We start from the raw sequence: 18533 nt of genomic DNA, 5'->3' as shown, positions 1-18533 counted from the left end.
TTCCTCCTCCTCAATCTTGATTTTTTAAACATGGAATGTCATCTTCCTTATCTTAATTACAAATATAATAATAAAACTGCTATATTTTTCAATACAAAAAAGTAGAAACTTAATTACTTACCTATTTCTCATAACAAATCCTACTCTCCGTACACCACTCACACTCCTAAGACCACATGCAACTACTATTTACAAGCATTTATATTTATTAGCAACCAAAACACATGAAAACAATAAGAAATATAAATATTAAAAGAAGCTATTTTATACAAATGAGTTTAAAATACTTTATCCAATTAATAATAATAATAATTATTATTATTATTAAAAGGCTAACCTCTTTGTGTTGCAAAACCCTAAGCTTAGGATCTTTATTTCCCCTCGTTATTACTTTCCCATCTCGACGGACGGACCGACCTCCAAAATGGCTTCTTCCCTTCGATTCTCCTGCCCTTCTCACCTCCATTTGGCCTCCATTTCTTTCCTCCCTTCTCTACATTCGCCCTGCGGCCCGGCCCCGGCCCCGGCACCGGCGGCCGCGGCTAGGAGGGGGGCCCTCCGGCGGCGAGGGGTCGCCGCTGTCCGGTGTTCCTTCTCGCCGTTCGTCCCGGTGGAGTCGGCCAGGATTAAGGTGGTCGGGGTCGGAGGGGGCGGGAATAACGCCGTGAATCGCATGATTGGGAGCGGGTTGCAGGTTGGTGCTCGAGTTCTTGATGCTTGCGCTTGTTCTTGAATTCGAGTTTTCTTGTGGTTCTTTTTCCTCCCAGAATGCGGCTTTTATCGGATCGTGCTCATAGACCTGAACCTTTAAATTCGTTGCTTGATTCCGATGCTCAATGCACTGCTCTCGAGGGTTGGAGTTATCCAAGTTTGTCTGGATAGGGAATTAGTGTCGTTTGTAATGATAGTTTTAATGTTATTATGAACTAATGAAGATGTACGACACAATGCAGGAGGAAAGACTCGAATAAGAAACCAGATATGGTTCTTCCATTTTGGTATTTGAAAAATTCTGACTCTTGATTTTAGTTTCTTGAGTTTTGGATTAAATTCCAGTGTTCTTCTGGTGTTTGAAATTGAACGCATATCATTCTTTTCTTGCGGTGACCTTTATACCACACTAAATATTGGTACACAAGTGTTTTTTGGAAGAGTAAAATAGGACTTCTAGAAATATGGCTAAGAACCAAGGGACATCCAAATGAAAATAAGTTGTCCATTAATCAGACATCCAAATACACATATTTTGGAGGGCATGGATGCAAATATGAAATGTAGAATGCTATATATGCTAATATAGATATTTAAGGTGTATATATGGCTAAGAACCCATGAAGAAAAGGTCAGATATGATTCAGAAAGCATATCTATAGACAGATGGAGGCATACGAGCGTTCTAATGTCCTATCTAATACAGATGGTGATGATTCTTCTGCCCTTTGGGACACCATGGCTAATTTATGTGGTTGACATTATTAAAAATGGTCAGTATGCCTGATATATTTAAGTTTCCCTGTAGATTCATTGTATTTTTTAGTTAATACTATGTGTTTATTTAAACTTTAGTAATGAATCTTTTTTTGTACTTGTTTTATTTTGCTTCTACTTGGAGGGTTCCTTGTTTTTTGTCTTTTGTCTAAATGTCATTCGAATTCAAATGCATACATATATGAGTAATTAGATAGTGGTCAGGGGGTTATGTGCTTCATCCTTTTATTTACTTAACAAAAAATATTTATTTTTTTAACCTTTGATTTAAGAACATCCACTTGATTTTTTGTTGTCTAAAACTAACAGAAGTACATAAGCATACAAAGATACAACATAGGAAACAGATGAATTTTCTAGGTGTGGTTGAGGGGTTTGAAAATTCTACTTTCTCATCATCTGAGCATACATGCCAACTTTAGCAAAATCAAAATTCCATTGTGATATCACAACCCATCTTGTGATAATGGTAGGTTGCTTAGAAATTTAATATGTTTCATTTCTCTTTCCACATATGTTCATGAACCTTGCTTTGGTGGTGATGTGGTGTCACGTCTTAGTTAAATTTCATCCCCTTCTACATATAATCTTAAAGGATTAGAAAATTATGTGCCTACTTCAACAGTTAACACATGGCCTTGAATCAAAAAGTTACTTGCCTCTTATCATACCTGATAATCTTGTGTGTTATCATTTTTCACTAGAGAAAGTACAGAATCTGATTCAGTCTTCTGCATTGATAGGGGGTGGAGTTCTACGCAATAAACACCGATTCTCAGGCACTGTTGCATTCACAAGCACAGAATCCGCTGCAAATTGGGGAAGTCTTGACTCGTGGATTAGGTCAGGCACTCAAACTATTCATTAATAATCTTTTGATGGGATATCATTAATATTCTGTAAGAACATAAAAATTATTGTATATCTGCACCTGTAAAATCTATCAAGAGATAGTATTACTTTGCATATGCTTTCTTTATCCTGTTTTGTAAATAACTCTGAGTAGAAAAAGCTTGCTAAAATGGAACATCTTTTAGTGGTCTAATTTAACTTATATTGACTATAGTCATGTGGTCAATTACTCATCAAAATCTGGTGTTTGAAGCAGAATATGATGCTTTGGAGAAGTTGGAACAGGACAAGAATGCCCCAAGGAAGCAGTAGACTATGAATAGAAAAGATACTGTACACCTGCACTGATATAAATTCTGCTTCCTGGATCCATCGAATCATTTTACTGTTAATTTTAAACCAGAATTAGTTGGATTGTTGATGGCATTGTCAGAGGGCTTTTAAACTGAAATGTTTTGGATGTTTAATATATGAATAATGACATATCAAATGTCGATTTGTGAGTAAAACATGACAGTTCTAATATAAATTAAAACTTGTAGGATGATTTTCTTCATTACTATTTTAATTTAGAGAGTGTTTTCTTCATTTCATGAACTAGCCACTAGTTAGTGAAAATAGTATAGATTCATTAGAGTAGCTAATCTTCTGCTTGGAAATATGCAGGTACTGGTGGAAATCCTCTTCTTGGAGAGCAAGCTGCTGAGGAATCTAAAGAAACTATTGCCAGTGCCCTTAAGGATTCAGATCTTGTCTTTATAACGGCAGGCATGGGTGGAGGAACTGGTTCTGGTGCTGCTCCTGTTGTTGCTCAGATATCAAGGGATGCAGGTTATCTGACTGTTGGTGTTGTCACCTACCCATTCAGTTTTGAAGGTCGCAAGCGTTCTGTACAGGCAGGTTCATAAGTTCTCTTTAGTAATATCCACCTAGTATGCTTCTCATATGTGAAAATATATTGTATTATATAACTAATTGCTAATATTCCTGGTTAATGATTCTCTCATTCAGAGTATTTCTGTTTCTCATATCCATATATGTCTCATTTGAACATAAATTTTAGTCCTTCTGCATATCTCTGTTAGCTGTGCAAAATAAATCCTTGTAATAATATGCTTCCTTGCTGATGTGATTAAAAGAGAAAATGAGTAGATAATCTTAGATAGGTAGGCTGTTTTGAGAGAGAGGACTTTTACTAAGTTATTGATTCTCTGAGTTAGGGGTTTTCTGTTTCTCATATCTATATGTGTTTCAGTTGGACATAAATTTTAGTCCTTTCACCTAACTCTGTTAGCTGTACAAGATAAATCCTTCCATAATATGTCCTCTTGCTGTTGTGATTAAAAGAGAAATTTAATGTGTGAAGTCAAATAGACTGTTTGAAGAGTTATGGCTTTAAAGGTTTATGATTATTTCACCTAAATCTTTGTACACTTCTAGTTCATGTCAAGAGGTGTGATCGATTTGCTGAAAGGTCCAAATAACAAACAATTCTTTGAAAATATATATGAGCTGAGTATGTGACATAAGGAACGCATTGGTAAGTGGATCTGTAAGAATCCACTATTACACTTTCAGTGATTGACTGAACTCTTTCTTCTGCAACAAATGTTTTTGCTGTAAATGTTCACTGCTTGCACATATGGTAAGTGGATCCTTATGGTGCTAAACTTGGATTTTGAAGTTTTAGTCAAGGAGCATTTTCTCTTATCTGAGATGGATCTTTTGCTTTTTCAAACCCATATTTCCTTGTTTGAGGTCTTCTGTTCTGTCTCATCTTACCAAGTACGTCAGAAGACTGAATTTGAATATGCTTTATAAGAGCAGTGCTAAATGCACATAGGTGTGAGCAGAAAGTTGCACTTTCTCCTAATTAATCCTAAAAGCAACTAAGCAAGTGATTTTTCCTGCCCACTTCAAAATTTCATTAATAATTGTCATGACATTGCAAGGAGGAGGATTTCATCAGTTGTTAAGAATTTAGCATTTGCAACCTATATTTCTCGTCTTATACTCTATACGATATTCTGAGTTCTGATAATGGTAATTTTATTTTACCTTTGATTCCTTGTAAGACTATTAATTAGCAAACCATACTTCTTAATATCTTTTACTACAATCCTTGTTTGTTGAGGTGTTCCAACTTCCAAAGGCTTGCTTTGTGCTTTGACCATTGTCAGGCTTTGGAAGCAATAGAGAAGTTACAAAAGAGCGTTGACACCCTCATAGTGATTCCTAACGATAGATTGTTGGATATTGTGGACGAACATACACCTCTTCAGGATGCTTTTCTCCTTGCAGATGATGTTTTACGTCAAGGGGTGCAAGGGATATCCGACATCATAACAGTGAGTTAGATTTGACAGTGATATAGGGTTTAGGGAAAAGGCTGCAGTAGATGGTCCTATTTTGTGGTGCTGCGACTGATCTTCTCCAAATTTGCAGATCCCTGGACTTGTTAATGTTGACTTTGCTGATGTAAAAGCTGTCATGAAGAACTCTGGAACTGCCATGCTTGGTGTTGGTGTTTCCTCCAGCAAGAATCGTGCACAAGAAGCAGCTGAACAAGCTACCCTAGCACCTCTGATTGGATCATCGATCGAGTCTGCTATGGGAATCGTGTACAATATAACTGGCGGAAAGGATATCACATTGCAAGAAGTAAACAAAGTTTCTCAGGTACTTTGTGGAAATTTTACGCATGAAACTGAATTTTGCTGTGTTGGGACTCGTGCTTGTTTAAATCTTCTGTCATTTAGCTTCAAAAGGGAGGATGTTGTCCATCTTATGATCAAAGCTCATTTTGGTCCTACCCATATGCAGGTTGTGACAAGCCTGGCAGACCCTTCTGCAAACATCATATTTGGAGCGGTTGTTGATGATCGTTACAGCGGAGAGATTCATGTAACAATAATCGCCACAGGTTTCTCGCAGTCATTTCAGAAAACTCTGTTGACAGATACAAGGTCAGCCAAGGTTGCAGATAACAATGAAGCTAAAACTGGGGCACACCTAATGAAGAGCACAGCCAACTCACCACCGGTATCCTCTAGGTCTCGGAAGTTGTTTTTTTGAATGCTCGCATCGTAATTAGAGTTGATTTCGTTTTCACCCATGCTCATGTACACAATTTTACTTGTATCTCCGTTTTTCTTGCAAAAAGAGCAATCCTCTTCTGGAACTGCAAATCAAACAGTACTGTTGACTTCTCGTGGTTGTCATATGACGACTTGGAGTTTTTAGAAATTTCAGTGAGTGATAACTCGGTTTTTAGAAATCAATTTCTTTCACTCTATCTGAATGTGGCAAAAAAAAAAAAAAAAGCTTGTGTGTAATGTGTGTGAGCACCCTCCGAAGTGGGAGAAAAGACCATTTCTATGAAACTATTTTATCATTCAAGTCGTTTGGACCCTAATCGGATCCTCTAATTCTTAGAATCGGTGTGGATTAATGTGTTTTTTAAAAGGAGTCGACGAAGAAATGGCTACTGTGTTCTTTTCTGCTTTCATTTTTCAACAGTGACGTCACAAAACGATTCTGTGATGGTCGTTTAGATTTGTTGATAGATTTTGTTTCAACTTCTCAGATGCTTTGCAGGTGAGAAACAATCTCGTTTTAGACCCATCCTGTGTGATGTGTTGCAGTCTCGCAGCTGACTGACATGCCCGTAATAAGCAACCCAACTTTCATCTTCTATTAAGGGTGGCAAAGCTATTTCCATGTCAATATGTTTACACCATTCAAAGATAAGAAGGTTCAGTTACACCACCATCCCTTAGCTTGTCGGGAGACTCTCCCGGTGTGCCTCACCACTGCAGGCTAGATAAAGAAAGACATCTATACTGGCTGAATGAATGAGAATACACCTCTCCCGTTGTGACTCACCACTGCTGGCTAGATAAAGAAAGACATCTCTACTGGCTGAATGAATGAGAATACACCTTCACCAAACAACTGAAATAGAGATGCCAAAAGACGTCCCGCTTCCAGATCCTCTTTCCAAGCCTGGGCCAAGACAGCAGATCCCTTCGGCGCCACGCTGCCACCCTTTCCAGATGACCGTGTAGGGAATCCATCCGGTGCACCCTGCAGGTTGGCTGTCATGGCAATGGGTTGCATTGCACCTGTAGGTTCATCAGCTGCAACCTTCTTGAATGGTGGCTGCTGCGATGAGAGGTTGGTGCTTGACATGCGCTTGTCTAGTTACATAACGAAAACAAATAACTCTTAGGGAAAGTACAGTGGCATCTGCAAACTATTTGCTATTTGACGACGCGAATCACGCTCAACTATGAGAATGTCGCATGATATTTAATTTTTGGAGAGAAGATAAATTCAAGTAGAAACAAAAGCAGTAATAGAAGCAGCTATTGTTAGACTAGTTTGTTTGTGCCAGATCACCAAGTCATGCATCTCCTTTAATTCATGTCTTCAAGAAGACAACAAAAATGTATAGTGAGCTCATGGGAGGTTGAGTTCAGGCAGCAAAGTGATTAACATAATGGCACAATTAGCCTCGTCAGATGCATATACAATTATTGTGAAGCGGGAGGCCATCCACGATAGATATACTTTGTCTTGTCTCCGAGAGACAGAACAGGAAAATTAGTATCACCACCAGTGATTCAGAATCATCAATGGATTTTTTAAACAAACTGATCATGTCCATTGTAGTTTAGCCAAAAGGTCTGAGTTGTCCTGGAATGTGACTACACCGCATAGATCTAAAGCTTCCTTAAAAATTAAGATTATTTCATTCTCTAGTTATTGCTTTATTTGGTTCTAGAGCCTCGTATAATTAATACTGCTATTACCAATACCAATGCTGCAATATTCCAAACCTTATTACACTATCAAAAATCCACCTTTCTCCTTAAGTACGTCGGATGTGGTTTCGAACCCTCATCCGACATACTTAAGTGGAAAATTCTCCTAGTAACCTCTTACCAAAGTTTGAGGGTTCGAAACCTCAACTGGTATATTTCCAAAGATGTCTCCTAGATTAGCTGGTAAAGACCATATCGCTCTTGCACATGTGACTATTGCTCTTGCAGACTCCTCACTGTATCAGTGCCACCAATGGTGCTGATAAAGTGCTATTGTGTATCAATAATAAACTCAACTTTTAAAACCATGTGGAACAAAAACAGCAGCACAAGATGATGATGGCATAAGATATTTAGAATAAAGATATATAGAATGATAATCTGGTGGAAAAAAAACTGATTCAAGAATAAACAAGATTGCTTACTGGAATGGCTAGTTGCAACTCTCCCATTAATCCTCCAACCTGGATGTCTTGGAGGAGATAACAAACCTGGGAACAACTTGAGCCGGTCATACAAACATTTACCTGCAGCACGCTGAGATATGCATTCTAGTAAGTCTTTATTGCATCTGCATATAAAAATCATGTCTTCACAAATAACTTTGAGATGTAACTGAAGAAATGGACAAAAAAGTACCAGTAAGGCACCATATACTCGCCAAGCTTCTTTTCTTTTCATCTCATTCTTCTGCTTTTCCAGTTGCATCTCTGGATGTAGAAGTTGCAGGTATGGCTCAAGGTTAGGCAGAACTAGCAGACGTACCTAGCAAGGTTAAGATACATCTATCAGATTAGAAAGAGAGAACCACATAGCAAGAAAGACAGTTAAAGGAAGTACCACACTAGTTCCCAATGCAGCAAGCCCTTGAATGGCACCATAATGTTGTGTCAGTGCTTTAGATGGATCCAGAAAAGCATTGATCAGCGTTTTTGTCAACCGGGACTGCAGATTGTGATACACATGACCATATCTGTTGTATCCAGCAAATTTGTTACAGAAAGTTATCTAAAAGTCCTCTAAAAGTACAGAAACTATTAACCGGGACTTGAATTCATAGTTTACAAGATCATATATGTATGCTTGTCATCAATATCACAACTTTTAAGGAGGTAAAAGTTACCAGAACCCTATGAAATGCTTAGTATTCATTATAAGAATGTAACTAAAGTGCTCAGGTGAATGTCAAGTCATGACATAAATCCAGCAAGAATAAAAGCTTAAATTGTTCCGAGACTTGAAGTCTGTCATCAATATCAAAACTTTTATCTATCCTTAAAGACAACCATCAGAGAAGGATATACTGCAATGAATTGCTGGAGCATACAAAAGAATGCAAATTAATGGCTGTTTATATTTAAGTTTTTCAGTATGAAACAAAAAGATTTTCTGATGACATCGGATCTTAAACAAGTGAATTAACCACTGACAATCAGAAGCCATGTATTGGTTATTGTATAAAACCTACAAGTCAATTACTTCTGAGTGGGTTTGTCTACAGAAAATTATGTTGAACATAATATAGATGTCCAAATTTCACTTTGTTCTCTCAGTTACACTTGATTACTTATGCTTAGCAAACTAGTAATTTTACAGTCTGAGTTGGCAAAAGATGAAAAAAACTGCATCTTGAAAGGTGCAATTAAAAGTGCATTTTAAACTAGAAACACAAGTCCATCGTTGCAATGCTGGGAGAGATTTAAAAGCCACAAAAATCATCACAAGAAGCACAGCATGAGCCACAGGTCATTCCTAGTTCTAAAATTAAGCCCAACTGTCTCATCCCTGATCCATACATAGATATGTTTGTTCCTGATCTTGTATTCTTTTTTCCACATAACCATAGTGCCTAAAGTATATCAAAATAGTTAAGCTCTCCGGGTAGGATTAAAGCATGCAAGATGTTCGCAGATGATGTTCTGAGAAGAATAGGGGGTATACAGGATTAGCCAATCAAAGAGATGTTCATACAAGCACATACATAGGAATGTTTAAATTTTTTTTTGTTTTGTTTCGGCATTATTCAGTTGCATGTAATATCTAAATGTTTTCTGTGTGTTCAAAAGAGTTGCATGAGGAGCCCTGTTTATTTTCTGTAACTAGCAACACTTGTAGACCCTTTAAAGAATTGTTAACTGAATAGAAAAGAATGAAGTTCTACATTTCAGCAGAGCGTCTGACCTTTTGCATACTGATGCAGCTAGATTTGCTGAGAAGTCTCTCAGTTCCCAGTGATTATCTGTTATTTTACTCCCCAACCTTTTGGCAACAACACATGTTATAATCGATGGCATCAGCTGATGTAACTGTAGATGAGAATATTCTTTATTAGAAGGAATGTGCATGGCTGTACAACATTTCAGCAGTCCAGTGTATGTTTTGCAAGGAGAGGTTGACACTAAGCAGCAAACTCATGGTACTCAATTATGGGAACAGATCGGAGAATATAAATCAAAGTTCATGTCAATAAACACTCCATGTACAATTCAAATAAGATGACTTACATATGGCTCTATGTGAATGTGTGGATTTTGGAGAAGGCTCCGGACCACACGCATTAAAGCAAACAAGATAGGAAGATCATTTAAGCTTCGGGCAACCTGTGATAGAAACAATTATAAACTATGACCTAAGAGGATATATTCAACAGATAAATTGATTTAGCAAACTTCACCTCGTCTGCAATGAAGTATGAAAAGTATGGAACTAATGGATGAATTCCTGAATCCACTGCTAAACTCACTAATGCTTCTTTGCAAAGGATGGACTCAGGCCTAGTCACTGTAAGCTCAGTGATTTTGTCAAAGTAGAGCTGCAATGAGAAAGTAACTAGATAATATGATAGGCAATTCTTTCATAGAAGCTCAAATAACCTGTAACAGTAAAAGCCAAGAAAGTTCAGAAGCCTGCAAGGAAAAGTACCTGGAGTTCTCTAGATAGTACGTGCTTAACAGGAAGTTTAAGATCAACAAGAAGCCCGTCTTCCTTGTTGTTCTCAGACTTTTTGTTTTCTGACGGGGCTACAATTGCTAGAAATAATAGGCACAACAATTAATTTCAAATAAAGGTTGGAAATCCAATAAAACCAAGACCAAAATTAATACTACAAATAGTATCCAGAGTTTGTAGTGGTGATTTGGGGAGCAAGAGAGAAGATAAAGTAACTAGCAAATATCTCAATACAGATATATTAACAAACTAGTGCCCATTACATGAATGTGAAGTTTTGAAATTTATAGTTACCCTTACTCCATCAATGTTTAGAAATTTATATAAGGTATTAGATCTGTCGTGTACATACTTTCTCAGGATGCATACTGGAAACTTCAAATCGATCCTGGAAAATAGCATATAAGCAGTATTTCTAATGTTTCAAGGGAATAAAATTTTGGTCTCTCTATGAAAATTACACAATTGAGTCTCGTATAAGTGACCATATAGACAATCAATATATATTCAACTTTTGTAACTACGAATACCTATGTGGTACATATGTTTGTAATCAATTAACTGATGCTGCTAAATATTAACTGCATTTTCCTGTGCGCTTCAGGATCTTCATGTATCAGAACTCAAAGACATGATATCATGATGATAATCTTACATAAGACTTGAAATATTAACTGATGCTGCTAAATATCTATAGGCATGAACATATGATTCATCTACTTCCAGTTTAAGGATTGGGACTAATTCCAGTTAGCCTATTCAAGTAATGTAAAAACAAGTACCAAATTTCAGGTCAACTGAGCAATTTGCTTCAAAGAGGAATAGAAGATATCTTAAAATTTCAGAAATTCTGTCTAATGAACTACCAGACTGTCATCGTCACATGCTGTGACAAGTCTATGATCAACTAACTAATCAAAAGAAAAATTAGAACACATTCTAAATTATTTAGATGTTGGAGTTATGAGATAGATCCACAATACTTCTTTCTGATCTAAATTTCATCCAGCTATCAAACCATAAACCATAGTTTTTCATCTTTTCTGAGGAAGAATTTGCAGAAAACTAGCTACTCCAACAAGAAAGAATCTCAGTTAGGTCATGAACATAGTGAAAAAAAAAAAAACCTTCAACGGGAGCATTTTCTGGAATCGCAGGTTGGACCCCTTCAATAGCAAGCCAGTGAGCCACAACAGCAGTATCAAGTGGTGCTTTGGGTAAGGGTGCATCAATGACCTGTATATGCCCAACCCCCATAAAAGTAACAGAGTGTACATGGAGCATTTATGAGTTACAACAAAAAAGATACTCGTACCTCCTTGAAATCTACATCTCTGTCATCAATATAGAAAAGATCCTTGTGCCCTACAGCCCTTTTGAACCGCAAAGGATCCCCAGATGCAAATCCATAAATAGGCTGAGAGATAAACAAGCACATCAAAGATAACTATTGTTTAACTCCATCCAATTAAAACTAAGAAAGAAAGCACACTATCTGTTTGACAAGTTTCAAACATATCTGTTGTGCTTCCCAACCCAATTCAGGATCCTCAAAGCACAAATACCTTTGCTTTCTACATAATATTAAAGGAACTTATATGCTGTTAAGAAAACCACGAAACCATTGTAAAGAATTACTTGATTCTAATAGAAAGCAGAAAAGAAACCACCGTATTTCTCAAAGTAAAAGTTTAAACAATGGACGTTTTCATGGTCCTAAATGTTGGTCAACCGCAGTAGATTAACAAGTTGGAATTCATGAGCTATGAAGAAGAAGAAAATTGGTGTTTATTCCCTGAACAAATTCGTTAAATCCCAGAAACTAAAATTTCTACCTTTACAATCAACAGATCTAGTGGCCTTGCATTAAGAAATGGAACCAATGTAACCACGAATCTCACAAACCCATCAAGTTAAAACCCAGTAAATCTTCTTGTTTTCCAAAAAAACAGTAGAAAAAGAACCAAAATTTAGAACTTAGAAGTCCCACGCAAATGGAACCTACCTCGACGTTCCTCAGACTAAGCGCGCTGTTCACATCCTCCGCCGTCAAGACTGTCCTCTTTGAGTGGCGCATGCACTTGATCGCCTCCTGCGCATCATCTCACCATGTTAGAGCTCACATAAAAGAAAAATAACAGAATCAAGCTCAAGGGACCGGAACTTGGAAACCCAAAACCCTAAAGAGAAGGACGATGTTTTATGCACAACCTGCATGATCTCACGGAGGCGGTATTCGACGTCGGGGGCGAGGGCGAGGGCAACATCGGAGGAGAGGTTGGCGATGCCGATGCTTTGCGCAATCACCGCGATCGTCTCCTTCGGAACTATACTCATTGCCTCCTCTCTTATCTGCCTCTTCTCGGCGTCTCCTTCGACGCAAGCGAGGTGTTCGACCCCGAGAAAGGACTCGGGTTGCGCTCTAAATCGGATCCGGTTCTTCTTTTGTTTATAGCGGATCGGGTTTTGCCTGCGGTAAGATTACCGCTATGATTAGGGCTGGTGAGGTCACCGCGCATCGTTGGTATGTGGTCACCGACCGGTACTTATGTGACTGCGGATGTGAGACGCAGTTCTCTTTTCAGCGAGAGGCCGTAGGCGTAGGGGAGGAGAGAGAGGGAATCGAGGAGGTGGAGGATACGAGGGAGGAGGGGGAGTGAAGAAATCGGCTGGCGGAGGAGCCGAGGGACGGGGGAGATGTCGGATTTGGACCGTCAGATCGAGCAGCTGAAGCGGTGTGAGCCGCTGAAGGAGTCGGAGGTCAAGGCACTATGCCTCAAGGCCATGGAGATCCTCGTCGAGGAGAGCAACGTTCAAAGAGTCGATGCCCCCGTCACGGTACGGAGGCCCCTTGATGGATCCCTTCTTCTCCGCTTTCCCACCTTTTCCCTCTCCAATATCGTTACCTCGAAACGTCTGCTCTGTTTTAGTTCGTCTTCCGCTGATCTGTAGTGAGGTCTTATTCTCCTTCAATCTAAATACCATGTGGAGATGTTCGGACTGATAAACGACTCTAGGTTTTGTTGCCAAAGCGTGAACTTTTCCCTTTGAAGTTTGCAGTTTTAGGGTTTCTCTTTCGCTTCGCGCATTTTCTTAGCCATAATTCATTATAACTGGATTTCGCTGGCATCTCGTTGACATGATTGCCATCGTAATTTCAAGTTGTGAGATTGATCCTGTGTAGTTAATTGTATGCGAATCCTACAGCCGTCTTAATTGCTATCTTTGCCAAGTTTACTTGATGGTGATGTCGGCGCTTCTGTCTGGCCACAAGTATCGTTGGTTATAAAGGAACTTGCGAATGGTTGCATTTTGGTTAATTTGCTGAATCCTTGTAATGGATGTTGGATTAGGAGAGTTCACATTCCTGTGTGAAAACTTAATGCAAATTATGAACTTGGATTTGAACCTAGGAACTTGTAGATTGTGAGAGATCCAGTAGAGGATTTGTTCAAGGCTTGCATAAGACGTATCCCATTCTGCCTCAACTTATGCATGTAAAGAAAGCCTAAATATGGGTTCTCTGTTGCCAATTGAAACCATGGCATTTGGAGGAAGCAACAGTTTTTTGGTCACATAAATTAATGGATATCTACTAAATTTTGATGTAAGCTCTAAACTTGTCATGTCTACTCTATATTTAACTTTAGAGGCAAGGATTATCTTTCAAATTTCACTTCCCCTTATTAAAAGAAACTATATGCGTTTTGGTCTTGTTTAGAACAAGTTGTTTAGTTTCAAATTATTTAGTCCCCAATCAAAGCTAAAGTTTAGCAACAAAAGATTGTTGGTAACTATCATGAGGCCACTTATATTGGTTTGTCCAGTAATAAGTTCTTCCAAGAAATTTTCTCCGTCATTTCCTTGTACTCTATGCTTGCTATATAGTGTAGTTTTTTTGACGTTCTTCAAGGGAAAGTTTGGATCCTTTGTGTTCACTTTGTTTAACAGCTTCTGACTTGTCTATCTCAGATATGTGGTGACATTCATGGCCAGTTCTATGACATGAAAGAGCTATTCAAGGTTGGAGGTGACTGCCCGAAGACAAATTACTTGTTTTTGGGTGATTTTGTTGACCGTGGATTTTATTCAGTTGAAACTTTCTTGCTTCTGCTAGCGTTGAAGGTACATCCTACCTCTTTTCTTTGGCATTTACATACCTCTGGTTTGCTAACATATCACATCTTTATACCTCTCTTATTTTTGCACTGTTATCAGAATTTATTGTACATCCATACAAATCCATGCCTCATTTGTGTAATTTCTTTCTTGTTGCTGTACCGTTGTCACAGCGGAGACATTGACTGATCAAATCATATGATAAAAGTTTATCTTGTTTGATTAACATTAATTCCTCACTGTGCATTTTGTACATGGTTCTTTCTTGATGGAGTTAACACTTAAATAAACTTCTGAATTCCAGTAAAGCAAAACTATTCAAACAAGCTAAGCAAGACCTAATAAGAAAGGAAGTCCTATGTTCTCCCATGTTGCTTGAACATTTGACATTTGTCATGAGATAATTCAGAAAAAAAAAAAAGCTATAAGAATGATGCACAACTTATGAAGCCATTTCTAGATGAATAAGGTGTAATACTCACAGACACAAAGAGCTTTTTATAAGCATGAAACATCAATCTGTTGACTACAATCTTCAGCTTCACATTGCACCAGTATCTCTTCAATCTTGTCATCCTTTATCTTTCCATACCTAACTAATTCTATTTAACTTCCACAGCTAGTCACTACTGCAAAGAACAAATAATTAAAGCAGATATCAAGAAAAACCATTCAACCTTCTTTGGTGCACATGTAAAATGTGTTACAAGTTTATAATTACACATCCATCATATGACATAGAATGTTGGTTGTATGTTTTCCCGATTGGAAAATGCATCAAACCATTAGATTATGTTTTAGGACCTCCTAATCTCTTTTCTTTTGAAGTGTTTTCGTTGTGGAACTCTTATGAATTAGTTTAGAAACAGGTTCCTTTATCTGAGACTTTCCATGTCTGTTTAAAGTAGGAAAACTAAGAACAGAAAACATGTGCATCGAGCTGATGATATAATTGATTATGTTCTTGTACCTTAAACATTGGTCTGGAAGTGGTGTACCAGATTTTGTGTACCAGATCCACTTATTCAAAGGTAGAGGATCAAAACCTCATCCGATATAATTTTTTGACGGTGCCGGCTAGCTTTTCTGTAAAGACTAGGCTTTGACAGTTCACTGTAAAGTCCTGACTCGAATTTCACATTCGTCATTTACCCTTTGTGAAAAAAAAATGCCTATCTTGCAGTGTGACCAGCATCATGCTGAGGATATGGGTGTCTGTTTTGTCAATCTTTCCGATTTAACACGTTTTTACCTAGTTGCTGGCTAAAAAGCAAAAATTTCACAATGTTCTGTTCCATGGAGTGCCAAACATCTTTTTATCCCCATGCTAATTGGTCTATAACATTCTTGCACCTTCAACATTGATTTCATTGTTCTAAGTGCATTTGATAACACTCACCCACTTCTATTTTATAACTTGGTTCTAAATGTATTCATCTAGATCTTAATCATTTTGTTGTATTTATGTTTTTCTTTTTTTGTTGCATCTTGCATGACGCAAATTGTTTGGTCTATTTTTTTTTCCTTCAATAATCATTGAATTTGTATAGGTGAGATATCCAGACCGTATAACTCTGATACGAGGAAACCACGAAAGCCGGCAGATTACACAGGTCCAAGATCTTAAAGATCAAAAGTTGTTTTGATGAATTGTTGTTTTCTGCTTTACAAGGCATTGGTGTTCCACCAGGTATATGGATTCTATGATGAATGCCTCCGTAAATATGGTTCTGTAAACGTATGGAGATATTGCACAGATATCTTCGACTACTTGAGGTAATTCCTTCATGTTTTTATAATGAGGTTAGTTGATAATTATTGGCCATCCAGCATAAATCCTGATTTCTTGGTTATTTTTTTCACTCGTGCCATTTTGCAGTCTATCAGCACTGATTGAAAACAAAATATTTAGTGTTCATGGGGGTCTATCTCCTGCCATAACAACTTTAGATCAGGTTATTTTTATTTTTTGCTCGTTAATGTTGTCTTCATTCTTTTTCCAATTGAACCTCTTGAATTTTAATTTGGGAAATGATCTGTTTAACAGATCAGAACAATTGATCGGAAGCAGGAAGTGCCTCATGATGGGGCCATGTGTGATCTTCTATGGTCAGATCCAGAAGATGTTGATGGCTGGGGGTTAAGTCCTAGGGGTGCAGGCTACTTGTTTGGAGGAAATGTTGTTACATCTTTCAACCATTCAAACAACATAGATTATATATGTCGGGCACATCAACTGGTAATGGAAGGTTACAAATGGATGTTCAATAATCAGATTGTCACAGTCTGGTCTGCTCCTAATTACTGTTACAGGTATTTTGTTTATATTTTACAGAAATTTTATATATATAGGAAAATAATGAGCTCGTGTTCGCGGAATCTTCTGTACAGTGCACTAGTTCAGCCAATTTAAAAAAGTCTTTCTTAAAGTTCGAAAACTTTTATGCTGGGTATGAAGTGGCATTATTATAAAATAACTTGGTTAATCTTATCGTCCTCTATTTACTCAAATTTGGTTATTTGCAGCTTCCATTTTTCAGATATGATAGTGCACTTATGTCTCTTCCCTTTGTTTTCTCAGTGTTATTATCTTTCCCACAATCATTTCAATCTTAAACTGTAAAAATGATGGTCTCCTTAAGATGAAAAAAGCTGCACGAATTTTTGTTGGATAAAATATTATGTGTCTCCATCAAATAAAAGTTGGAGTCTTGTCCCTTAGATCATCTAAGGATGTCACCGTAGCAGATATATGTAGCTTGAAGATTTAAAGCATTGATGCTGAAGGTCTACGAATAAAGATCTAGGGATTTGTAAGCCAATCACGGGCTCCAATTTGAGAAATTTTGAGGCTCTTGAGAACTTTTTGCCATGAAAATCTCAAGAACCAGCTCTGATCTTGTACTTCCTGTTTACTTGCTGACTTGACAGTTTGCTTGCTCTTGTATCCAACTTGTTTAACCTTGTAAAAGACTATTGCTGTAAACTATCATCCTTATCGTATATTTGTTTCCTTTAGCTACATCTGTCCTGAGTGAACCTGAGGTACAGCTTCAAAATTCTTCCCAGATTGCTTTCCAAAGTAAAACAAGAGAACCAACGATCAGCCACTGCTTATATGTGTCTTTAAAATAACGTGCTTCATTAATTTGACTGTTAGGGATGTAGAGTCTAGAGAAACATATGATTTGCACTAGTGATGATACAAAAATATATCCGTGCCTTACTGTTAATCATGTCCATAGCTGACCTTATGAATGACTTACCAGATGCGGAAACGTGGCTGCTATTTTGGTGTTGGATGAGAACCTGGACCAGCAGTTCACCGTCTTTGAAGCTGCACCACATGTTTGTGCCTAAAACATTTTCTTTCATATAAGTTATACTTGATTCATAATTGTCACTGAGACCTATAATCTGATGCAGGAATCAAGAGGGGTTCCATCAAAAAAGCCAGCCCCCGATTACTTCCTCTGAGACGAAGAGGAGGAGGCTCATCCTCTCAAAGTTTACTCAAAAGCTCATTAGATTTTCTCAATTCTGAACTGAGCTTATTCGTCTGAGTCTGCACAGTCTGCAACCACAGCAGAACACCAATTAGCAAGACACGTATCAGTATTCTAGAGGTGCTTTCATTCTGTAGGTTTGGCTGGTCTGTGTTGTTTCACATATTTCAAGTATGTGAACCTTGGTGTGTATCATCATAAGAACCATCACATTAGTTATAGAACATCGTGAAGGGAAAAAAGAATGGAGATATCTTAGAAGAAAAGCTTCAGTGAGGATGCAGTACCAGTAGGAGATGTAGTAACAAGATTCCATTGTTGTCAATGCGGAAAGTGTTTTGGTTTGCATCCATGGATATTGGCTTATCTTTACTTGATTTCAGAAATGGAATGGGTGAGGATTTCAAACATATTGACATAGTTAATGTAGCAGCTTTATTGTTTAAACGATTACCATTTTGAATTATGTTTTCGGAAATAGCTGTTATTAAGTTCTTATAGCAGAAAATTTTAGCCCTCTTTTTTCTTTAGATTGTAAGCATTGTTTATTTTTTTCTTTTTTCTTAAGATTATAAGCATATGATTAATTCTATATTACCGTCTATATTTGGATCTTAAAAAAATTACACTAAAATTTATAGTTTTAAAAGTAAAATAAATATTTATATTTGTCCTAACATCATTAATTATATTGATGAAAAATATAACATGTGGTATTTTGTGTGAAGTCTACATGAAAAATGATGGATAAAAAGATAATTTTAATATTTTTTTATTTTTAATATATATGATA

The 18533-nt window shown here is 37.4% G+C and overlaps 3 protein-coding genes across 3 annotated transcripts; 2 read left to right on the top strand and 1 right to left on the bottom strand.

Annotated features, from left to right (window-relative positions):
* The first annotated feature begins 354 nt into the window (after positions 1 to 354).
* On the top strand, positions 355 to 5617 carry LOC135678378 (cell division protein FtsZ homolog 1, chloroplastic-like). Its single transcript, XM_065191118.1, has 6 exons — positions 355 to 694; positions 2232 to 2331; positions 3007 to 3236; positions 4521 to 4688; positions 4786 to 5019; positions 5164 to 5617. The coding sequence occupies exons 1-6, from the start codon at positions 425 to 427 to the stop codon at positions 5413 to 5415; spliced, it is 1254 nt and encodes a 417-aa protein (XP_065047190.1). The 5' UTR covers positions 355 to 424; the 3' UTR covers positions 5416 to 5617.
* A 391-nt stretch (positions 5618 to 6008) lies between these two features.
* Positions 6009 to 12537, bottom strand: LOC135678377 (transcription initiation factor TFIID subunit 6-like). The gene is made up of 12 exons (XM_065191117.1): positions 12327 to 12537; positions 12121 to 12207; positions 11431 to 11532; positions 11243 to 11351; positions 10089 to 10195; positions 9841 to 9978; positions 9671 to 9766; positions 9348 to 9472; positions 8007 to 8139; positions 7806 to 7931; positions 7592 to 7703; positions 6009 to 6539 (listed from the first exon to the last, which is right to left on the bottom strand). The coding sequence occupies exons 1-12, from the start codon at positions 12450 to 12452 to the stop codon at positions 6235 to 6237; spliced, it is 1566 nt and encodes a 521-aa protein (XP_065047189.1). The 5' UTR covers positions 12453 to 12537; the 3' UTR covers positions 6009 to 6234.
* A 181-nt stretch (positions 12538 to 12718) lies between these two features.
* LOC135678379 (serine/threonine-protein phosphatase PP-X isozyme 2) lies at positions 12719 to 18150 on the top strand. Its single transcript, XM_065191120.1, has 8 exons — positions 12719 to 12953; positions 14088 to 14240; positions 15785 to 15847; positions 15925 to 16010; positions 16114 to 16189; positions 16282 to 16547; positions 17504 to 17582; positions 17661 to 18150. Exons 1-8 carry the CDS (start codon positions 12813 to 12815, stop codon positions 17709 to 17711), a joined length of 915 nt encoding a protein of 304 aa, XP_065047192.1. The 5' UTR covers positions 12719 to 12812; the 3' UTR covers positions 17712 to 18150.
* Positions 18151 to 18533: the final 383 nt, after the last annotated feature.

This window comes from Musa acuminata, chromosome BXJ1-7 (genome assembly GCF_036884655.1).
Source record: "Musa acuminata AAA Group cultivar baxijiao chromosome BXJ1-7, Cavendish_Baxijiao_AAA, whole genome shotgun sequence".
Taxonomy (NCBI): Eukaryota; Viridiplantae; Streptophyta; class Magnoliopsida; order Zingiberales; family Musaceae; genus Musa; species Musa acuminata.
This window is presented reverse-complemented; position numbering and strand designations above follow the sequence as displayed.

Bases quoted from the DNA above. Each gene is read 5' to 3' on its own strand.
- LOC135678378 (XM_065191118.1), top strand. From the start codon at position 425: ATGGCTTCTTCCCTTCGATTCTCCTGCCCTTCTCACCTCCATTTGGCC. The intron at 2,332-3,006 runs GTCAGGCACTCA...GGAAATATGCAG, and splicing joins AGTCTTGACTCGTGGATTAG to GTACTGGTGGAAATCCTCTT. The intron at 5,020-5,163 runs GTACTTTGTGGA...ACCCATATGCAG, and splicing joins AAGTAAACAAAGTTTCTCAG to GTTGTGACAAGCCTGGCAGA.
- LOC135678377 (XM_065191117.1), bottom strand. From the start codon at position 12,452: ATGAGTATAGTTCCGAAGGAGACGATCGCGGTGATTGCGCAAAGCATC. The intron at 10,196-11,242 runs GTTTTTTTTTTT...TATTATTTCTAG, and splicing joins AGAAAATGCTCCCGTTGAAG to CAATTGTAGCCCCGTCAGAA. The intron at 7,932-8,006 runs GTACTTCCTTTA...TAACCTTGCTAG, and splicing joins CTGCATTGGGAACTAGTGTG to GTACGTCTGCTAGTTCTGCC.
- LOC135678379 (XM_065191120.1), top strand. From the start codon at position 12,813: ATGTCGGATTTGGACCGTCAGATCGAGCAGCTGAAGCGGTGTGAGCCG. The intron at 16,011-16,113 runs GTAATTCCTTCA...GCCATTTTGCAG, and splicing joins GATATCTTCGACTACTTGAG to TCTATCAGCACTGATTGAAA. The intron at 17,583-17,660 runs GTTTGTGCCTAA...AATCTGATGCAG, and splicing joins TCTTTGAAGCTGCACCACAT to GAATCAAGAGGGGTTCCATC.